General features: G+C 37.4%; 1 protein-coding gene across 12 annotated transcripts in view; it reads right to left on the bottom strand.

Annotated features, from left to right (window-relative positions):
- The window catches only part of UBR5 (ubiquitin protein ligase E3 component n-recognin 5), an 89,352-nt gene that overhangs the window by 12,619 nt on the left and 53,842 nt on the right, over window positions 1-22,891 (bottom strand). For 5 of the 12 annotated variants that reach the window (XM_056333688.1, XM_056333691.1, XM_056333690.1 and 2 more), the window contains 24 exons: window positions 22,292-22,489; window positions 20,946-21,156; window positions 20,271-20,315; window positions 16,858-16,984; window positions 15,213-15,364; window positions 14,737-14,832; window positions 14,177-14,300; window positions 13,748-13,845; window positions 12,729-12,877; window positions 12,220-12,311; window positions 11,124-11,270; window positions 10,910-11,028; window positions 10,703-10,829; window positions 10,473-10,602; window positions 10,084-10,244; window positions 9,300-9,539; window positions 8,951-9,074; window positions 8,108-8,219; window positions 6,863-6,994; window positions 5,718-5,979; window positions 5,099-5,363; window positions 2,695-2,906; window positions 2,044-2,274; window positions 128-201 (listed from right to left, as the gene is read on the bottom strand). In XM_056333688.1, coding sequence (XP_056189663.1) covers window positions 128-201; window positions 2,044-2,274; window positions 2,695-2,906; window positions 5,099-5,363; window positions 5,718-5,979; window positions 6,863-6,994; window positions 8,108-8,219; window positions 8,951-9,074; window positions 9,300-9,539; window positions 10,084-10,244; window positions 10,473-10,602; window positions 10,703-10,829; window positions 10,910-11,028; window positions 11,124-11,270; window positions 12,220-12,311; window positions 12,729-12,877; window positions 13,748-13,845; window positions 14,177-14,300; window positions 14,737-14,832; window positions 15,213-15,364; window positions 16,858-16,984; window positions 20,271-20,315; window positions 20,946-21,156; window positions 22,292-22,489 — 3,628 coding nt within the window. The remainder of the gene's footprint in view (window positions 1-127; window positions 202-2,043; window positions 2,275-2,694; window positions 2,907-5,098; window positions 5,364-5,717; window positions 5,980-6,862; window positions 6,995-8,107; window positions 8,220-8,950; window positions 9,075-9,299; window positions 9,540-10,083; window positions 10,245-10,472; window positions 10,603-10,702; window positions 10,830-10,909; window positions 11,029-11,123; window positions 11,271-12,219; window positions 12,312-12,728; window positions 12,878-13,747; window positions 13,846-14,176; window positions 14,301-14,736; window positions 14,833-15,212; window positions 15,365-16,857; window positions 16,985-20,270; window positions 20,316-20,945; window positions 21,157-22,291; window positions 22,490-22,891) is intronic. The other 7 variants (XM_056333693.1, XM_056333698.1, XM_056333695.1 and 4 more) reach the window with 4 other exon arrangements.

Here is a 22,891-nt window from a genome sequence, read left to right as displayed (position 1 = left end):
AAACCCCAATTTTAATGCAACATATACAAGTAGCAAAATTTATTCAAAGTCTCAGCTAGCTGAAGGGGAAAAAACAGTAAGAAAGTGTCGTATTTTGGAATACTATAAAGTGTTTCTGTGTACTAACTTTGATTGGTGTCATCATCATTTTCATGTTCTGAATCTTCATTGTCAAGACCCAGTTCCAAAAGTTCTCGAGTTCTTTGGGGGGGAAGAGAGGCATAATAAAAAAAAGAGTCAATCCTTTTGAAGAAAACATTAGGCAAAGCATTTACATCTGTAGCAATTGATAAAAGCAAGAGTATCATCAGTAAGTGTACTTGAGAGCTATACATAGAACTCATTCACTCTAAAATATAAGTACTGTAGAGGAGTACTCTACATACTCACTCACTACATTACTCACAGTTACCCTTACAGCCATTTGGCCATCTACCAAGTTTGATCTAAAAAGCCACAGCTTCAGACAGTGATGGGTATGCTTGTTTTTAAAGACTGTCAATATAAAAACCCGAGGAACCCTGCATTAGTGGAAGAAACACGTAAATGAATGCTATTCTAGAATTTACTGGTGTAGAATATGCTTAGTCCTATAAAAATTATGTCACTGATCACACATCAGAAGGTAAATTATTTTCTTAATATGTAGCTTGCAGACCTCACTGTATTATAAAAAGGATCGAGAACTTTGACTAGTATTCTTTTCTGGCTGTTTGTGCATGTTCTGAAACTAGACGAAGACTGGTAAAATTTCATTTCATACAGGCTACTGAAATACCATTTAACAGAAGCAAGTGACTGTTTGAATTTGAACCACTCATGTTTAATGGAAAAGGTCTAGGCCTTCTAGGTTTATAAGCATTTAATGGGAATTTTGCAATTCTTTGATGAAGAGTCATTTGACAGATTTCAGTATGTGAATTCAGATGTGATCAGTATGTGAATATGAATGACAGATTCCAGAAGTATGTTACTGCCTGGAAGAGGCTTAAAGTCACAGCAATAACTACTCAAGTCAGCTGGCACAAAAGCTCCATCAGTTACTGTACTAAATCATCCCTACTTGTGAGAAAACTACTGTTGACGACAACATCCTCTGGTATACATTTTGAGGTCATAACAAGCCTTACATTACACCAAGATATATTGAACATAACATTCAAACTAGAGCAGCAGTCCAGCATATATCTAAAATATCAATACCTTGTATTTTCCAGTTACTACATTTGTAGAGAAAAGGATGTAAAAAAGTTGAGCTCAGCCTGCAACATCGAAAATTAGGAGCAGGAAGGGGCAAAGATTTACATTCATTTAACTGTTGACTAGGCCTGTTCAGGCACATTACCTCAAAACTTAGTAAGAAATGGGAACAGATGGTGTAGACTACCAAATGTGGATATTTCTACGATCATCAATGGCCATTTCAAATCAAAGAACATTTCTAAAAAAAAAAATCTTAGAACATTTTAAAAAGTAATAAATGCATCTTGTAAAATGCTATACTATAAGTAGCAGGGATTTTCAATTTAGGGACATTTTCAGGTATTGATTTCCCTATGTGCTTTAAATCATCAGGTAAGTCTCAAATACCCACAACCAAATGGAAAATAGAACTATTAAGCCCATCATACCACCCTGACATTTTCTCCCATGTCATTCTAAGGAAGATCCCACAGAATTCTAAACAAGTTGTTATCATGTTAAACGTGAGGAGCAGACTGCATTTTTCAACTGAGAAATTGTCCCGAGTACATCTTTTAGAGGCACGGCCATGGAGTTAAAAATCAAACTTAACTTTCAGTGGTAAGAAAACCTTTTACAGCAATCAGCATGAAATGATTTGAACCGCAACAGGCTTATCAATCAAACATACATACGTTATATACCATTATCTGTATTATTTTTATAATATGAATCTTACTACACAGATATACAGATACATGCATATATTTATATGAGTTTCTGAGTAACAATGCCAATGACAAACAAAAGGGCATACACCACTTCTGCAAAGTTTTTGTTTCTATGAGTCAGCCTCAATACCTTTTGCGTTCCAGCTGAGGAGTATCCAATGTTGTCTGTTGATTCATTGCTTTAATCCAATAAATAAGGGCTTGAAAAACATATGCTACGTGCTTTAGTGAACAGACATCTAGAACAGGAAGGACATCTGAGTGCTCATCATTGTGAGAACGCATCAGCGACAGTGCGTAGTTCAGGAAATCACCACGTGCTGACATCATTCCCTGACGGGCACTGAGTAAAGTGGCACGTCTAGTGAAAGGATTGAGTAGAGAGATTAGGCACCACAGCAGAATGCATCCTTTACACATTAGTCTCTGTGTTTGAAACATGGATGTAAAAATAAAAAAGACCCAAACAAACAACAAAAACACCAAAAAACCACCACCACCCAGAAAAAACACCAGTGTGATGGTAACAGTAACAATCAGTTTTATGCTTTCCTGTAAGTAGCTCAGATGCAGTATATTATAGAGACTTAATGCTCAAGGATGAATCTAGTACATCAGAATAAACCAAACAGCGGCAGCAACACATAAAGCCAACTTAAACCAAACTAGTAACTACACTGCTGCATTATAAAATTAGATTCCTAAAATGTCAACGAACGAGAAGAGGTGACTGTAAAACTGGTAATTCATATTGCATGTAGCAATCAAATGATTTTCATACCTTCTTCCTTCAAGGGTTCTTAAGCTGGCTTCCTCACGGGCTGTCATCCTTTCCCTTCTGGCTGAGTTCTGAGAAGCATGGAGAGGATGATTTGGATGTCCAGGATCACCAGCAGATGCTAACGCAGAACCATAACGCAGTTGTGCTTCTGTAGAGTCCATGATACTAACCATCCAATTCCAAGTAGGAATAAGCTTTTCCTCTACATAATTCTTTAGAAAACAAGATTTAATGAGTTTTGCAATCAGTAGAACTAGAGGATAAGAATGCAACCTCAACATAAGCCTCCACCATGGATTTTACAGTTACACCTGCTTCCCTACAAAGAGCCTGTAAAACCACATTCAAGAATGACCAACAGTCAGTTTCCAAAAGCTCTACTGACACTGCTGATTTACTGTAGGGGTATGCAGCTCTCGTCACTTAATACCTTGGCGTCTGTAAAGCATTCTTACCATCCCTCTCTCCCTTTTGGGCACCTCTTCCACTCCTCACCTTATGACCACCCCACACCACCCAGGTGTGCACATCTTGGAGATTTTGGTCCAACTCTTGACTTTCTAGTAGTTTTAACAGCCCTCAACCTGCTGTGGCATTCACCAGCCAGATCTTTCACCATTCTTCACCCCTTGCAACTTACTCAGTGAAGATGACAAAGGTAAGACCTGCACAGAGAACTATGCCTGCATACAAACATCTCCTCCTGGTCCAGTCTTCTCTTCACCTGTTCCCAATGCTGGCTCTGGAGCCTGCTTTTCTTGCCATGTGCTAACTCCGCTGATCTGTTGTTGTGGGGTTTTTTTATCCAACACCCGTCTGTTTTCTTCATTCGTTTACATTCGGGTCTTCAAAAACATCCCTCACTCTTCAAATGTTCTTGTACCCACTAAACTAACAAAATGCTGTCTCAACCCCATGTCTTTATCCAAACAAAATCTCTACTGCCAAGCTTTCGCATACCAATACAAATCTCTTGCTGCCTCAGCTGGACAGCTCTCCTGTGCACTCACCTGGCAAAAACGTGAGCTTTGCAAAACTTCTCTACTCAGCAAAGAGAGTATTTTCCCACTAAGAATCTCCTGAACAGAACTTAATTTCAGCCTCCTTCATAATAAAACTACGTTCTCTTATTTCTTTCCCTGCATATTTCCCCCAGCGTTCAATCCCATAATACTCTTTGTAATGTTCCTCTCCCAAATCAGAAGCCTTTCTCTTCCACTACACTGTGAAAATACAGTCATACAAATACTTTGTAGCTCAATTACAAATAAATACATTGCCATCCATTTTTCACATCCCAGGACGCAGTACTAACAGAAAACAGCATCGCTTGATTTCTTGAGCTCCCCAAAGCAGTGGTATTATTCTGACAGTTGATTTTTGTACAAAATACAGTACAGATCATTTCACTCTATATACTATGCCCACATACATGCAAGTTGATACATACTTTCTGAACACACTGAAGTTCCTCCTGTGTTGTTAAATCTCTGAAACTTCTTTCTATACATGCCAGATACCAGTCTTCCCTTTCACATATTTTCCTCTAAAAATGCATTTTACATATACTTTCAAAACCCAACAGTCAAGAGCACTGTACCCAAAAATACACACATAAGAGGGAAAGGATGATCACGTCCTTGAAAGAAGGGACAGTGAACAGTACATTTACCTGTACAAGTCTTTTATCTCATTTAATTATTTGGCCCTTAATGATTTTCTTCTTTTATAGACTCAACAGCTCATGTCAGAAAGAATAGAGCAAAAGATTTCTAGTAGAGATCACTAGTATCTCCAAACCAGTCAATCCTGACTCAACTACTCATTAGACACCAATCAAACTTGGATGAAAAAAAAAAAAAATCAACAGAAATTCCTTTTTTGAAATAATACATATATATGAAATATGAACAATTTAATGGAATTAATAACCATAGCTACATCAGCCTATTACTATCTCTCATATGAGGAGAGGCTGAGAGAGCTGGGACAGTCTGGACTCAAGAAAAACTCAGGAGGATCTTAACAGTGTGTACAAATACCTGATAAAAAGGTATAAAGTATATAGAACCAGATTCTTCTCAGTGACACCCAGTACATGCACAAGAGGCAACAGGCACAAACTGTAATACTTGGAAAGTCCATTTAAATTCAAGAAAAAACTTTTTTACTATGAGAGTATTCAAACAATTAACAGGTTTCCCAGAGCAGTTGTGGAGTATCCTTGAGGATACTCAAAACCTAAGTAGACACAGTCCCGAGCAGCCTCCTGATGACCCTTGCAGGGAACGTGGACTAGATAATCTTCAAAGGTCACTGTCAACCTCAACAATTCTATGATTTCACTTAAAGAAACCAATTTTATTGAAATTATCTTTCTCCACAGAGATTTGGATGTTCTTACCTGCAAGTTAACTGCATCTTGGTAAGTCAGTTTCACTGCAGCTGGGATCTGGGAGTATACTAAATGATTGTACTTCGGAATTAGGCCCATCAGATCAGATATCTGCCGTATCACAATACTGTATGCTCTTGCCAAACTGCTTGCAGATGTTAAATAGCTGCTTGCATTGCTGGCTTCAAGTGCCGCAGCAGCTGCTGCAGCACTTGTACTGATGGTACCGCTCCGACGTAGGTTTGATGGATCAATGTAAATCAAGCCCGCTGAACTTGCTAAACATGAAAGAAAGTATGACGTTAATGAATGTATTTAACCTTTGCTATATATTTTCTGTATTGACCAATATGAACATTTCCAGAAATAAGCTTGTAAATATTACGGACATCACAACTGTAACTAGCAACAAATTACTACCTACAGTAAGCATACTCATGTCTTCTTAAGAACTACAACAGATCCTTCCTTTTTTTAAATTCAAAACCAGAACTGGAACAGTCAAGATAGGTCAGCACTGTCCTTCTAAGACAAACAGATAAGACTTCATCCTTATGAGAACAAATAAAAACAGAGGAAGGAACAAAAGCAGAGTTAACTGACATTCATGCATGTAGTTTACTCAGACTTGCCTGCTGGGGCTGATGTACTAGAAGGAGCAGTGCTAGCAGTCCTCTGGTTTTGGGTATTACGTACAGCCCATTGCATGGAACGGGGAGCCTGGGCAGCACCATTGGCATGTGAGCTATTGGTGGTTCGTTCCAGAGGCTCATCAAGCATGAAGGTCTCCTGCTCTATGTCATCACTCTGACTGCTGCTGCTATCAGAGTCACTGGAATCATTTGACTGAGAATCATCTTCAGAAAAAAATGCTGGAACACTGCTAGCTCCTGTTGAGGAAAATAAGCAATACAAGTAACTGAAAACTGCATGTCTATGCACGTTCCCATGTATCACATCAGCATTGTGAACTTCTTCCATGAGAAGAAACCACATGCACTAAAAAGGTTCAAGGACCCCTACCAAAAATATTCAGTTGTCCTTATAAGATACTGCTAATTTTCCATAGGTATCATGAAAAGGCAGTAAGATTACTTAAACTTCAAAAGATAAACAAAGAAATAAATTTATTTTAAAATTCTTCACTGATTCTGCCCCCAGGCAATACATTCTAAAAAGTATGCTTCCAAACTGGACAGTAGAGCAGTCACTTTCAAAAAGCCTTAAAATGATTGGCCAGATTTTGTATTTTGTTTTAAACCATATTTAACTTCTACACTAAAAAAATGAATGAAAACATTTCATTTCATTTCACTTCCCAATCTCTGGCTAACACATACAGAAGCTCCATAAGAGCAAAAAAGACAGGCCACATCTCAGCGCACCTCCTTGTCCAAAAAGTCTGCACCAGACCTTACAACTACAGGCAAATTAAAAGCAAAGGAAAAACAGGAAACGTGTGGAAGGCAGAGGTGGGAGGGGAAAAAGCTGGGTGAAGAGAATATAAAACAAAGAAAGTGAAAATAAGATTACAAGGGAAAGGTACTTGTTAAAAATGTCATAACTAGGTAATTGTCACTCTGTCCAATCTAGTTGTGAAGTAAGTAATTTCTCCAATATATTTCTGGAGTGCTGGATGCAGTCCAGATCCAAAACCACTTCTGCCGCTGTTAAAGCCATATATAATCACTAACACATTTCTTTTTCAAGTACAACTTAATCCTAATATCTAAATTTAAACAGCTAGATTAAACACAAGATGATGTGGTGTACCTGCTTCTGACCCAGCAGTAGCTGCAGTGACAACACTTCTGCGCCCACTAGCATTGTCCTGATTACTGTGGTTACTCTCACTGTCGCTTTCTGTTTCAGCAGCAGCTAGCAAATCCAACTCCATATCACTGCCTATAAAACCAATATACAAAACACCTCATGTTTAGAAAGAAAAATAGAATGACTGTAGTGACTCATGTAAGACACATTCAACAAAACCCAGAGCCTCTTACTATAGCAGAAGTTAATGGATATGCAGGGAGAGGTCACAAAAGCAGTGCAAACGTGCAGCAATACTTGGAGCATATTTTCTTATTTTCCAGCAATTAGCAGCCTCTGGGCCTCTCACTCTGTACTGCACATATACATTCAAAAAACACACTGAAAATTAAGACTTTAAGGATTCAGAATTAGTCAGTCAAGCCAAAAGACTCCACAACTCCTCATACACATGTATCAGGACAATTAACCATATGCTGTTTCAAACAAACATCTAAGGAATACCTGAAACCTGAAAAAAATCTAATTAAAAAATACAGACTTTGTTTTACGTTTTGGTAATTAAATGTTCTGAATACACAGCAAGTGAATAAAGAGATTTCCTGTACTGTAAATGAGTTGACTAGAAACACAAGGCACAGTCGGAAAGAGAAGATAATTTTTTCTCATCATAGCTTTGGGCCACCTAATCCCAAACTAACTAATAAAAGTCATATTAATGGCAAGAATTTTCATACATAATAGATTGATTTTGTCTACAAAGTATTGAATCATAGTTAACATTTTGTGATTGGTTTAAAACCTAGCTCATCATGATTCAGATCCCTTTTGAGGATGACCACTATTCTGTCATTAGCCATACACAAGCTAGGCTATTTTCTTAGTCCTTCGAGTAGTTTATGTCAGCAACATTTTACAGCGGCAAATACAAAAGGCAAAAAACCCAAGCATGTAATAACATTTGGATTGTTTGGGTTCTTTTTATCCTTTGGTACCTTAGTATTTTCTCTTCATTCAGAAAGAGAAAAATAATTTTAAAAAAGGATCATGTACTTGCCTACTATGAGTTACCTATAATTTTACTCATCTCCTTTTGTAAGATGCATAGTCCAAAACCCTTGGATTTCTCTCTACTCACACAAGTCTCCCAAATCATTATCACTGGTGACTCCAAAGATGCCTTTTGTTTTTGATGCACGGTTTGCTCATCCAAGCAGTAATGCGCATAATGTGCATTATACTTACCATCTTCATCATGCTCATCATGCTGTCCTTCTGCTTCAGCATTTTCTTCACCATGTTCTTCCTGTTCATCATGATGGTCTTCTTCACCAGCTACCCCCTCAACCACCTCAACCTGGAAAAAGCACTGTAATTTTATGCTAGAGTATCTTCCATATCAGAAATAATCTACATATTTTCAAAAACACAGTGCAAAATTTAAATAAAAAACTTAGAAACAAAAAACCCCACATCTAAGGAAGATGACCTCACAATTGACGTGAACAGAAAATGAACTTACAGCCACAGTAGTTGTATGTGGTTGTACAGTCCACAGTGCTTGGGGGGGTGGGGATCAGGCCCACAAATAAACCACAGCTTTGGACATTAGATTTCAATGCTGAAAGGGTAAACTTGACTATAAACCCTAGAATTAGTATCCAAATATTGAAGAGCTCCCATGTTGGTAAAAGACCCTCTAGTTCTCTAATAGAACCTACATAATAGCAACCATATGCTGAAAGACTTAAAAACTTTTTTAAAAGGCAATTATAATGCAGTGTATGCTTATATATAAAGGAAATGACAGATGTATTTATTAATATTCTAAACCATACTTTAATTTAGTCTATTTTTATTAATTTATTTTATTAATTTTAAACAACTAAATAATGCTGAATACAAAACAACTACAAAGCTCTTAAAAACAAAATACTTATGGCTTGGTAGGACTTTGTAACTACTCAGTATTTTTTGCAAATCAGAGGTCTTGATGCATAGCTTTTTGGTTCAGACGTTAAAGCACACGCTAATTCATTAGGTGCCGTACTGAGAAGAAAAAAAAAATACAAAGAAAGAACCCCTGACCTCTTCCACATCTGCTGAAACAATATCATCTTGTTCTTCATCCCTGCCACGAACTGGTTGTGACTGGCTGATTCGTCTTTGCTGGGGATTCCTTATGATGTAGGATGACTGAGATTGACTAGAACTTAACAGGAAAAAAAACAAACAACAAAACATTTGGATCTTTGGACATCACTATAAACCTGAATTACTGAAGAAATTTGTCAGTAGGAAAGTACTTCCAAAATGCTTGGCCAGAATAAGAAGCCTCACCACACTTCCGTTAATGAAAAGCTAACAAAAACCCAAAACAAAACCACCTTTAACAAGTCTTTGAAAATAACGAATGGTGAGCTTTAGGATATTTTACCTGCTAGACTGGTCTGATGATGGTCTGGGTGGTAGAGGCTCCACAGAAAATAGTTCCTCGCTTCCCTGCATAGCATCTATACTAGTGCTAGCAAGAGTAAAGGGTGCTGTAGGACGTGCAATTCCCATCCTGACTGGAATAATTAGAGATTCTGCTACATTGCACAACTCTTCAACAGCATAGGGCAATAATGCCTGGAACACACGTTTACATTTTCCAATTGGCTGTGGAATAAAATTGCTAGGAAAAAAAATATGGAAAAACATAGGTCAAGTATGGCTTTTTTCCCCTGAAAAAAAAAATTATGGTGATACCTTTTTTTTTCCTCCAAAGAGTCAAGACAATTATCTTTAACGGATACATATATTCACGTGTACCACTACAATATGCACAGCTACTCAAGTAATTTAAAAACATTTGTCATTCAATAATTTGAGACTAAGGCTGGATATCTAAATTTATTACTGACACACAACCACAGATTCTAATTTTAACATGTTAAAAACACCTCTACTTACAAAATTCTTAACATTTTAAACAAAGATTCAGCATGAACATTTAAGTTTAACAAGCACTGTATTAAAAAGCCACATGACATAACAGCAGCTATGGTGCAATCTTGAGGTTTGCACCTTTCCACACAATGCTGCCTACAGACTGCAAATTAATTCAGATGTTTCTGCCTATTGTTGATCTGTATCAACTCATTTAACAAGAGAATACATTTTTAAATTAAAAAACCCAAACCACCACAACCACCACATGCACACCCCCCACCACTTACTTTTTCTTTTTGGAGGAAGCCATTTCCACACTAAGAATGACAAACACTCTTGCCACAGAACGCAGGAACCTCATTGTAACAGCAATAGCTTCTTCTCTGCGTCCTGATGTATACTTGTTTTGTAATTCCTTCACCAGAGTACCCAGCAAAGTATCCAAGAGCTGTAGAAACAGGTCATTAACAACCCAATAGTGTTGTGTAATTTCCAGGAATGAAACAAGACAGATTAAGATTCAAAGGGAGACCAGAGCCATAACAGTATAAATTCACAAAACCGCAAGTAACTTGAAGATACGTGCAAATTAGTCTCCAAGCGTTATCACCCGAGATACGCTATAGCATCACATTATTCAGAAAAATCTATACAGAACACAGCTAAGAGGGCTTACCAGAATGTCTGCCGTACACTTGACAATAAGGCAGTGTGTAAAACAGTCCAAGCGAATAGTACCACTTTGCTGATTAAGGTAAACTTGCTCTTCAGGCAGAAGATGGCCTATCCTACTGCTTGCACTAAGACTTGGAAAAAACAAAAAGGAAGGAAATAAATTTTATATAAGTCAGCAGGTCTCAAATACCAGATCAAATTTTATATTGACAACTGTGGGTAAATACACACGGGTCTTTATTTTCCTGGGAGCCAAACATAATCATGGACTTCAGGGCATTCCAGTCCTGCAAAACACGTTCCAAAGCAAGCTGGGCAAAACGAGGAGGTTCTAGATCATGATCAGGCATATCAGAATCTAAAGAGACAAAAAAACAATATAAGAAAGAGGCACTGAAATATGGAATCTGCCATCTATTTCACTGAAACAGCTCTTACCCTCAGGATTTGCAGTTTTACGATTACGATCTTCCCTAATTCTAGGTGGTCTGTACTGGCAGTGTTCCACAGTTTGCCTGGCAACTGTCTGTACTAAAAACAGTAGCAGATGTTCTCCCCTGTAATGAAAAATTGATTAGTGGAGACATGACATACCACATATTTAAAAATAATAAAAATTATTCTCCCCTAGTCATTACAACTGTGTGCTTGCCTGCTATTTGGCATGGTAACGAGATTTGTGGTAGTAAGCAGGCGGTAAAGGAGATCAAGGCGAGCAGACTTTTGTCCAGCAATTAATGTTTTACACTTGCACTTTTCCCAGCAATCACAGTATGCTGTTGGAGATGTTCGTTTGAGCCTACAAGAAATAGAAAAAGTGAGCTGCAACACTGTTCAGTAATATACTAAATATCTTCTATGCAGGCTGAGGGCATTAGTGTACACATTAAGATTCCTGCTAGAGTTTTTTGTTTATTATAGTAGCAAGATGCCAAAACCCAGTGTCAAAGAGAAATGCAGAGTTTATTTATGTGGCAACACTTTACATTTGCTGTTCTTATCTCCTACACTCATTTTAAAACAGCAGTTTCACTACAGAGCTTTTCATAATGCCTTAGTAAAACTCATCCAATACCATTTACTCTTTCCCAAAATAGCCTCCAGCCAAGAAAGTTAAGTTGGAAATCCTCACAACATGCAGTAAAATCTCAGTAATTTTTACAATGCTGGAGAATATCTTTGTATCTGTTAGCTTATTATAGCTAGGATATTAATGCTGCAACTTTTATGCCCTGTAACAGCAGCACAAAACATCTGCAACTTCAAAGCTTTGCCCAAGCTGATCATAGACTTCTTGACTATTCATTTGACTGCTTGCCCACTTTTCCCTTTATTACAGTTGACCTTAGAGATTAATATGCTACACTTCTTTCTGGAAGTTTATGAGAATGATCTGTCATCAGGATTCACTGGCTTCAGAAAACCCCTGGAGGTACCCAAAATGAAAACATGGTATTGTTTAGATCTATTATTCTTAGAATATTAACTTCTTTGAGGGTGTCAGAATTACTAATTTACTCTGAATTCCACAAAATGAGAAGTACAAGGCCGCTTCAGGTTACTCTTTCAATTCTGACCCTTAAACGCTACAGAGCAGCAGAGGAAGATTTTAAAGTACTTTATTAAATCTTCTGTTCTCTAATAACTGAACGCTTCAACCAAGGAAAAAAAAAACCTATTAACTGTCAGTAAACAAATGAGACCACAAAATACTGATTTAATTCTAAGAAACAGGACACAATACTTACTTGCAGTCATGTCCTTTGTGACAGACCCTTGCACATTCTGTGCAACAACAAAGAGATTCCAACAGGCCACATGTTCGGCATTCAAATATATCCTAAAAAAATTACCAAAAATATTACGCATAGTTTTCTCTCTATGGCACTTGCAATCTCACAGCACTTCAGGTTACAATAAAACCTTGTTCAAAACGATGCCTTCACTTAGAAGTAATTAAATTCTAGAAAGCGAAACTTTGTTTTAGTTAGAATATTCAGTGTTTTCAGAGAGCTGTTTCCATCAGTATTTTTGCCAAAGCTAGCCAGAGGGGAAAAGGCACACCCATAAACAGCCACATTCTGACCAACACAGCCAGCTTTGACAGTACAAAGCAAACAGGGGAGCAGTAACCATACCAGACTTAAAATTTACAGTCATTAAAACAATGCAACTTTAATAATTAGATTAGTATACTAACAATACAAGGTTGAAACACATTCCTATTTACTTAAAGAAAAAAAAAAGCGCGCCTTACTTGGTTAATATGTTCTGCGCCAGTCCACGTAAAACTGCATGTATCATTACAACACAAAACATACAAAGGAGAGTCATCTGGATTTGTACCAGAAGGACAAACCATTCCCATAAACACATCATCTTCTTTTTCACTGGAAGTTGCTTCAGCTAAAAGAACAATAGAATGTCAGTGTTAAAAACAACCCCTCAAGAAACAACAAAACCCCACCAACAGAATCCATACTTAACAGATGTTTTTCATTACAAAATTCCATACAGAGTCAGAAGTTTGAATGAAGTCTCTGTCACAGTTTTTCAAAAAAGCTTTCCACTTGTCACATTACACGTATTTCTTAAAGAAGCTGCTGCAAATTCCTGACTGAAAAATACAACCACCAACTCCTTCCCAGTTTTAAATTCACAGATATTCTAATCAATTCAGTGGACCACCATTTTGAAAAAATAAAAAAATAATTTATGGGCAATATTCTTACAAGGAATACACAGCCCTATAGACCTTGTTACACCACACGTCTCATCTGCTTAAGTTTCTAGTTAAGTTCAACTTCACATATTTCTAAAATAGTTAAATACCACCATCGAAAGAGTCATAAAACGTGTATAGGAGTCTCTTCAGAAACAGGATCTAGACTGGTATACTGCTTTATCACATAGGGTTTTTTTCTAATTCAAAGAAGTTCCAGGTGATACCACTGTGCTACTGAAAAATAGTACCTCAACGCACTGATGTTTATAAAGCAATGAAATACTGAAAAGACCATAAAGAACACAAAACCAATAAAACTCACAGAAACCTATCATAATATATACACCACAAAAGAGGAAGATACTCCATAAAAGCAAGACTTCCAAAACATGCAGTAATAAACAGTATTTTGGAAAAAGGTGTTTACCATCATCACCAGTTGCTAAAGCACATGTAATTTCACACACACAAAAAAGCACTGTTAATAATGAATCTGCACACATGCCAAACTTCAGAAAGAAATCACATGATAATTACTGAAACTGGTGTACCTTTAGCAATTTTCTGTGCAGTTTCTAGAATTGTAATTGCAGCAGGATATGCCCGGCCACTAACTGCTGACATAAATGGTGTCATGCCTCTTGCATCCCTAGGGAAAAAAAACAACAGAAAAGTTAAAATACACTAAAATTTTTTGTTGTAACAGCAGGGGTAGGAAACAAATATATGAAAACTTAGCACTGCTAACCTTGTGCAATCAGAAAAACCACAGAACAAACAAGGACTCTTCTATTTGTTTTACTTCTGTGAAATAGACCTAATTTTAAGGGACGTCAGGACACAAATACAGCCAATATTCTAACATTCTCCATTTTAACTAATGCATCTTTATATAATCTTTACGAAAAGGCTTCTATGTAGTCAATTTCAGGTGATACAATATTACAAAGGATAGTGAGAATTCATACAAAAATCCTTACTTAGCTGACAGCAATTCTCGAAGGTAAGGTTGTAAAACAACACTATCACATAGCAATTTCAGTATGAAATGAGCATTTGCCTTCCGATCCTTTGATTCCACTACAGATGGTTCAGTAGAAGGACCTGTAATAAAGAAAAAAAATTGCAGAGAAACAGTTTTTCCTCAAAAAATGACTAGTTATTAAAGCAAGTAATTCAGTATTTCACTGGGGTGATTAATCAGTAGCTTGACTATTCAGTGGTTTGCCCATTTCAACAATGTTTTACTGAAGTATTGTAAATTTCAGTTCCAAATTACATTCTGAAATACAGGAAGGAATCCCAATTTCATACCGATTACCGTATTTTTACATATTTGTCATTCCCCAGGTAAAAATATTTTTTACATAAAAGACAGCATGGCGCTTCATTTACTTTCTGCACACTTCTGAAATTCTGCTTCAATCCAATCTTCATCTGATCGGAGGCATTTTCATATGCAGAAAGTCTGTGCAAGCAGAGGCAGCTTTTGAGATCATTTTCCTTCTAAAGCATAATCAGATAAGCAATATGTCCTCACCTGGTATTGTGGAGGTGCTAGGTCCTTGGCTGGTGCCAGTCGCTGCTGTGGTAAGAGATCCCACAGCGGGGGCCAGGATAAAATCAATGTCACCATCTTTCAGTAAACAGAACAGCAGGATGTATATCAATACATAAAAACATCCCTAACAACATGCTCTTTCTGCAATGTCTAACACACTGCAGGTTTTCTGTACTTAGCTGGTACTCTTTCCTACAAATGGCCACATTCCTAGATTAGTAATGTAACTCAACGTTACAAAACACACACTTCACAGAAGTTTGACACCAGCATTAGGAAGACACATACTGGATTTAGAAACAGCTGTTAAGCCTTCAGTAAACTCTTAAAGCTACCTCAATGACATTAGGTATTTCAGTCTCATGCCGAAATCTAAATGGTTCACATGAAAAGTTGTTGGTTCCTTCATTAAATCTCTAATTCTACAGTCTAATATGACACATGAACAGACTTACCCGGATCCATTGCAGGAGGATCTGGAACCCAGCTGGGAGGAGCTATTGGTGGAGAAACTGGGTCCTGGTGATCACTTGATGAAGCACCAGCTTCATGTCTGCCCAGTCCAGCAGCTCTCAAGGATCTTCTCATCATTTCCCTTAATCTCAAACTAATACAAAACGAAGGTAAAAATACTATCTCATTTTCATTTAAGTAGAACATTTTAGAGCAGAATTTCACACTGAAAAAGGAAACCAAACTCTTTATCATCTCCATTTTTCTTCAGCATAAAGAATGAGCAAAGAGGTGGTTTCCATTCCTGTATCCCATTTTGCTGCAACAGAATATAACAGCCTTGGAAGAAAAGTCAGCCAGCAATGTATAAAGACAGGTTTGAGCCCAGAATGTAACCCTAGTCATCACAGTACTGCCTCTTGCAGGAAGCAGCAGCTAATGGACATTACCGTCACTATCTGACATTCCTTCTACCCCAAACTCATTGCCAGGGGTGTTAAGCTTGTGCAAGGATTTGCTCTTGTTGCAGCTGTTTTCTGTTTTTTAAAATCTAACTGCAAGAAGAAATCAATGGAAAAATAAAAATAGGGCTTAAAAAAAACTTTTTTTTGAAAATAGTTATTTCTTTGAAGTTATTTAATGTGAAAGTAAATGTGAGAGTACTACTTTACAGGGTGCAGTCAGTAAAAAATTTCAAGAAATTCTGTATCATCTTAAGAGAGAAAGGTGGTAGACCCAGTGTGATTCAAACAAAAGAGGTGCAAATGTAAAGGTAGTTTTGGGTTTTTTTAAATGCACAAGTTCCTCTTGTAAGTAACGTCTCCTGCAAAATATGGGAGGGAATCTTCAACCCCTACCCTTATCTCCCACATCAAAAAGACCACAGTGATGAGGACTGTAGCTTGGGAAGGATGAAGACATGATTTCACGTCAGTTGCTTTGACTACAGAGCTGAGTAATAAAATTGTACTATGCTCTCATCCATAGTGCTGTGAACTGACTAGAAGTCAGTACAGATACTGTCAAATTCCCTTGACATGAGCACCACTCAATTACCATCATGGAAAGAGGAAAAACATAAATGTCATCAGAAATCAGGATTCTGTCACCATCACGAACCTATCCTTTACAGCCACCGTGATAAAAAGGACTCCCACTGTAACAATGATTGCTTAGGATAGGAAGAATCAATTTGAGTTCCTCCTCACTGGTGTTACGTTGATCTCAGTATTATTGATCTGTGCAAGTGATAATTTCCCTCAGAAATGCTGTTAAAACAGCAAGCCTGACCACTATTACAGTATGTCTGCAATACTTAATTCTCCTTGGTAAAGACTGCTAAAGCTTATCCTCAAATCCCCTTTCCCCACAAGGAGGAGCATTTCTACTTTACAACCCATGAGACAATGTCCCAACCCCAGAAAGCAGAATTAGTTTAGAAATATCCCAACATTAGTTCTTATACCAGAAAAGGCTTCAAAAAGACCACCAGAGCTCTAGTATGGTGTTTGAAGAAGTCAAATCTGGCTTTCAGCTAGCAATAGAGCCCATTGTTAAACTAGACTGAAGGAACAAATTAGTAAGAGATTGGTAATTAATATGTAAATCGGCATACAGAAAAGAGGAGGAAAGCATTAGTAAATCTACCTTCTGCTGCTTGATGATCCTGCCCGATTTCCGGGACCGTTACTCGACACAACAGAGATTGCGTTTGCAATAGCTTCAACAGCCGAGAGCCTTTCAGCGAATGTATTCCTTTCAGAGCGCTCTGCTTCTGAAAAATTAAGAAAAGTGTTACTGCCCAAATTTCACTTGGGAAAATTATAAGGAAGAAGTATGAAGTATGAAATGTCACTAATCATAAAATGTTCCCTGCACTTTTTTTAGTAAGATTTAGAGGGACACAGTAGGTTCATACAGAAATTTTTATTTTGGATGAGCTTAACCACGATTCTGACTGGGTTTGGTTTCTAAAAGGCCATCAAGGAAGGAAATCCAAGGCACCCAAATTGCAGAACAAGCTTTCACAGATTTCAGTATAATCAAAAGACAAGGATCTGTCGCGTAGCTCATTCCAGACGTTTGCTGAGTCAAGGCTTCAAAAGTAATGACAATGAAAAAAACCCCAGCACACTTCAAAATGAGCAGCTATGAACAATGCAAAATTCTGGGTTTGTAAGATACATGCTCTCCTTACGAGCATGCTCAGGAAAACTGCATTATAATAAGATAGCACAAGTAGTTTACATCAGAAAGAATAAGCATTTGTTCTAACATCTAAAACCCTAAGCACCATAACACCTAAAGGTCCTAGTCATAACGAGGACTGAACTGTGCCAAGTGCTATACAGAATATAAAAAAATTGCCTAGTTGCACAGTTACAGTACAACTTGAGGCAACCATCTGAATCAAAGACTTAGTGTAGATTTATCTATCCACAAGACAATAAACAGATAAAGCAGTGAAGTCAGCTGTACAAGGTTTGCACAGAGCAACAGTCATGGCTTCTTTAGGAGCTACTGAAAATTAAAGATTGCATAGACACTACACAGCAAATTAGGAATCACTACAGTCATGGATCCAGAAAGAACTGAAAGAGAAGCCACTTTCAGCATGATACAGGCCAGGCCAGAGGCAATTTTCCTTTTAACACAGTGAAAGACAAATTTTAGCACAAATTAGAAGGAAAAGGTGTATTTCTGGAAAAAGAAAAAAAATAATCCATAAAGTGAGTCTGATCATTCTTACAGGACATGTCTAAAAGCTGCTATGGCTAGTGCTCACTTTCCATTTAAAGGCTTTTCAAACTGACAGCCACCACTCTTTGCATGCATAGTTTCTCCACTGACAATACTAACACTCGGATAATTCCTTCTGGGTTTTTTTTCTCCCCAAACAAGAACGTACTATTAATACCTTTAACTTTTGAGTTCATAGAATAAGGTAATTCAGTGGTCTCCGTCAGCTTCTATAGTATGCTACTTTTTAGGTCTTTCCACTTATCACTACCTGAAGTGGCAAAGATCTTAGATTTTGCTTGTTCTCAAGCATGTGCAGGTTTCTCAGACAAAAGTCACCTAGTGCCTACAGCAGAGAACTACCAAATACTTAACAGAATATTACTTTTGTGCCCCTAGTTCTATACTAGTTGACCTGCAGTTGTAAACAAATTGCCATTGTATTGGGCTGTACTCGTTTCTAAGGTCCACTAGTTCTCTTAACTCATGATCCATCTCATAGTACTTCTGGACCCCTCACACAGGGGGTCACAGATCTTGAAAGCAATCAACTGTTCTCTGCAACAGAGAAGTTTCACCTATCCCTCATCCCACTGTAAACTGTAACTGAATTTTCACTGCTCCACTTAAGAAGTCAGTATTATTTTTTGGAGATCCATCAACTGTAAATGTGCTGGTTCCAAGGGTAATTTGTGGTTCTGTTGTCCAATGAAACTTGCCCTTATTCTCTAGAAAAAAAAAACTCAGTTTGCATGTGTTCAATAAAGTTATCTGAAATTGAGTATCGTAACTCTTTAATGATTTTACACGCCTTAGACATTTCTTTTGGACCTGTCTTGGAATTCCAAGATCCGTTCCACTGGCAAGGCTGAGGAGATATCAAATCACAGAGACACAGAGCAGCCTTCTCCCAGCCCTGCAGGTCTCGAGCCACTTTTCCTGCAGCTCATTTATCCAACACGAGGCACAGGATCTGACAACAAAAAAAGCTTATCCCTGCCCTCAATATTCCCTTTGCAGCAGGAGGAAACCATACATAGAAGGGCAAAGAAACTCAGACAGGTACTAGCTGGGAAAGGGCACTATGTTCTGTAATTGTTAAAGAACATTGTATCTGGAGTCTTGAATTGAAACCTTTACTCCTAAATCAAACTTCTTTTACAGTTCAACAGAACACTGTATAACTTACAGACAATAACATCAGTCACCACTGCCCTCCAGATGATGCACAGAAAACAAGCTTGTCCTAATATCCATCGCTAACAGTAACAGTGGAAGGTGAATGTGATTTGAATCTAAAGATACGAATTCCCTTCTAAAACAATTGTTGCGAAGGGAAAGAGAGAGGCAGAGGGGTGTTAAAAGCGTATCAGGTTCACGTTTTTCATTTTTCAGAAAGGTAAATTACATCCAAATGAAGTTACTGAAAAAATGTCAAGGTTGCAAAGACAAGCACTCAAATTAGGAAAAGTCAGATTAAGTTTGCCCATGCATCCTTATTTCAGCCTCCTTGTGTGCTTATAGTAAAACAATCTTCAGTTACGCAACTGGGTTTTGTTTATTTGTTTTGGGGTTTTTTGTCCCCCACCCCACCCCGCAACAAGACCCCTGCCTCAATCAGTGCACAGGATGGACGACACACTGAAGATGAAGGGTTGCACAATGAGCAAGCTGTTTATGCCTTGTTTGCTGCAACATTTGGAAGGCGTGTAATAGGGCAGCAACAGCTTGGCAAGGAATGGGGGGAGCATTGTCTTGTGTTTAATGTCACTGAACATCACTTTGGAGAAATGGAATCTATTTCTGCCACATCTAACAGCACACAGAACTTTGTGAAGCAAGTTTTTACAGATGATCATGATACATTCTAATAGTTTCTGGACACCTAAAAGGTGCCTGACTCACAGAAATAATTAACATTCACAGAACAACTGAAACTACTATTAATCCAGCTGTAAACTAAAGTGTTTTGAGATAACACCTAATCCAAAAACTGAGATCAGACCCTAGACTTCTCAAACAGAACCCTCAAAATTAGTTAATAGCTTTGAATACAGAAAAACTTCAAGCTGTAATACTTTAAGCTATAGTAAAACTTCAAGCAAGAGATGAGAAAGCTGCAGCGTTACCCCCATTTTATAAATAGGGATACAATGAACAATTAAGGTCTATATATGACTAAAATTCAATGACAGCACCATACAAAAACCCCACGAGGAAGTTCATTCATTATTCAGTGCAGGGTTTGTATGGTGTGCAATAAGTAAGGAATGGGGCCACACACTGGATGATGAGGATAAAAAGAAATATTGCATAGCTACCCATTCGGTGAGCACCGTCCATCTTGTGCACTGAATGAGGTAGTCCTGTGGAAAAAATAGTATGACGGTGTAATTAAAGACCATTTAACAATGCATACCCATGTATAGCACACGGGTAAACTTAATTCTGGCATTTCCTAATTTTTGAGTGCTTGACTTAGCAACCTTGTTCTGTTAACATACTTTTTACATAACAGTATTTAATAGACATTTTTAAATGGTGTCAGTAACTGGCGTTAACAGAAGGTCATTCTTTCACGTTTCTTAATACACGTCAACTGCAACTAGCATTTCTTACTGCAGGCATTAACATATACTGTAACACTTGAAAAATACTAAGTACCATTTCTTTTGTAAGTTTATAGTGATATAATCAGGATACTAGTGACAAAAAGCTGGAAAATACTTGTTTTCATCTAAAATTAGCATGTGGATGGGAAAACTTTGTCTTTTATAATCAATAAAAACAGGTTAGTATTCTAATTATTGCATTCTTATAAATCCTTATAAGATTAACAAAAACGTTGTCTCAGCACCTTTGAAAGGCTAGGACACATTTCAGGTGCTAAATTTTAAGATACCCATATATGAACAATGCAGCCTTTATTTCAAATGCTCTTCAAAATACATAAAAAGTTTACTTTCAAAGTATTTTCATTATACTGTTGAGCTCACCCTCTTCCTCTTTTGTTTCTTTGTTGCTGGTTGGAAAGCACACAGACACACAAGCATGCAGAATATTGCGGTTTCCATCGCATCTATGGCCAAGGAACGTCTGCAGCATTTGTGGATTCTGATCCAAGACAACTGCTTGTTCAAGATTCATCAGGTATTGTCTGCAAGCCTCATAGTCACATCGAAGTATGTGCTGCATTAAAGTTTGTTTCTGTACTCAAAAGAATACAATATTTTAACAGTTTAAAACACAAAAGGCAAGACATACAAGTTTCCCAAGTACTTATAGTTTTCCATTTCTGAAATTAATAGGTCTAAATCTAGGATGTTGGCTGGAAGTCAGTGCAGGAACTATTGAGAATATACATTACCTCAATTATAGCACTGTTAAAAACAGAAAACAGCATGCATTCAGGCACAGACAAGGTAAAGGAAAGGCTTAAATAGCAGAAGCTATCAGGCTCACAGAAGTATGCCTCTGACTTCATAGCTGGGTTCTTAAGAGATTATTTCATGGCTGCATGTAACACGGGAAAAGTGGTACAACTGAAAAAAACTAAGGGGTCTACATTAACTAGCTCTTACATATTTGTTTTAAACAAACTATATACATACTGCAAAGTGAAAGAACAGAAGCTGTTGAAAGTCTGGGAGGCTCATCTCTGATATAACAAGGTTTTCCAGAGTGATGGAATAGTCCACTGTGAAATCAACCTCAGTCTAACAGGTACACAATACCTCCTGGTGGCAGCACAGCACACAGCAGATCTAACTAAACTGCACCAAACCGCTGATAGGTCTATACAAGTATGATACATAAATTCACACCAGAACTATTCATACAGCACCACAGATGAGTACAGAACTCTACAGGCAATTCAAGTGGGAGAAAAAAAAAAAAAAAAAAAACAACCCAAAACCCCAAAGCCTTTGCTTGACTTGATTTCCTAACTTATGGTCCAAATATTTTTTTTAAAAAATGTAAGACAATAAACTATTGCATTCACAAGAAAACAAGTTGCTGGATCCCTCAGAAAAACTGTGCAACCAAAAAAAAAAAAAAGTACACTGGTAGTAGACATCAAATAATAAGTTTTAACAGTAATGCCAAAAAATATTAGTTAAAAGCCTGATTACAGAAGCCATGCACCCCCAAAATGGATCTTAATTTTACTACGTAAATTTGTTTGTGCTTTCATGTTTCTACAAGAATTTTCTGTTGAAATTAGTTTCTTTGAAATAGTTAAAATACAAAATGGTATTTAAACACAAAGCTGCTTTAAGCATTACTTTATGAAAGCAAGAGAAAAAAAGCACGTAACTCTGTAGTAAAGAAAATATCTTACCTCAACAGCCATAATAATAATAGCAGCTTTCTTTTTGATGGTCGAGTTAGCAGGAAGATTTGTTAAGGAATGAACACCCATTCCAAGACTACTAATAGGTGGAAGATCAAGCCAGTCAGGGTCTCGTATCCCACCCATACAATCTTTTGCCATTGGATAGATTGTACCATTTCCATCTCTAAGAATAATAGGAGATTCCTACAATTGGGGGGAAAAAGTTTTATCATTAAGCCTCCACAATTTATCCTTCCCAAAAGGTCTAGTTCTGCTTGACTGCCAACAACACTTTACCTAAAATTCCCATTTATGCCATTGTCCCCTATCATTACAAGTGGCACAGCACAACAGATTCCCTTTCTCAGATGCCTGAAATGTACTTAACATAGTAAATACTAATAAAAGCATCTTCTTTATGGTATACATGCATCACAAAAGATTATCAAGGAAACAGAGAACCTGTACTTTAAGCTTACTTAAATGCTCCAAGTATGCTTGGATATATGGAAACAAAACATTCAAATTCAGGTCTTTTGCCAAAAGACCTTCAACTATCCTAAGTGAAGTAAAACAGTTACTAAAATGGCTTAGGTAGTTTTTCTC

Source organism: Falco biarmicus, chromosome 3, assembly GCF_023638135.1.
Source record: "Falco biarmicus isolate bFalBia1 chromosome 3, bFalBia1.pri, whole genome shotgun sequence".
In the NCBI taxonomy this organism is placed as follows: Eukaryota; Metazoa; Chordata; class Aves; order Falconiformes; family Falconidae; genus Falco; species Falco biarmicus.
Note: the sequence above shows the minus strand (reverse complement) of the source record. Positions and strands in the feature narration are given on the sequence as shown.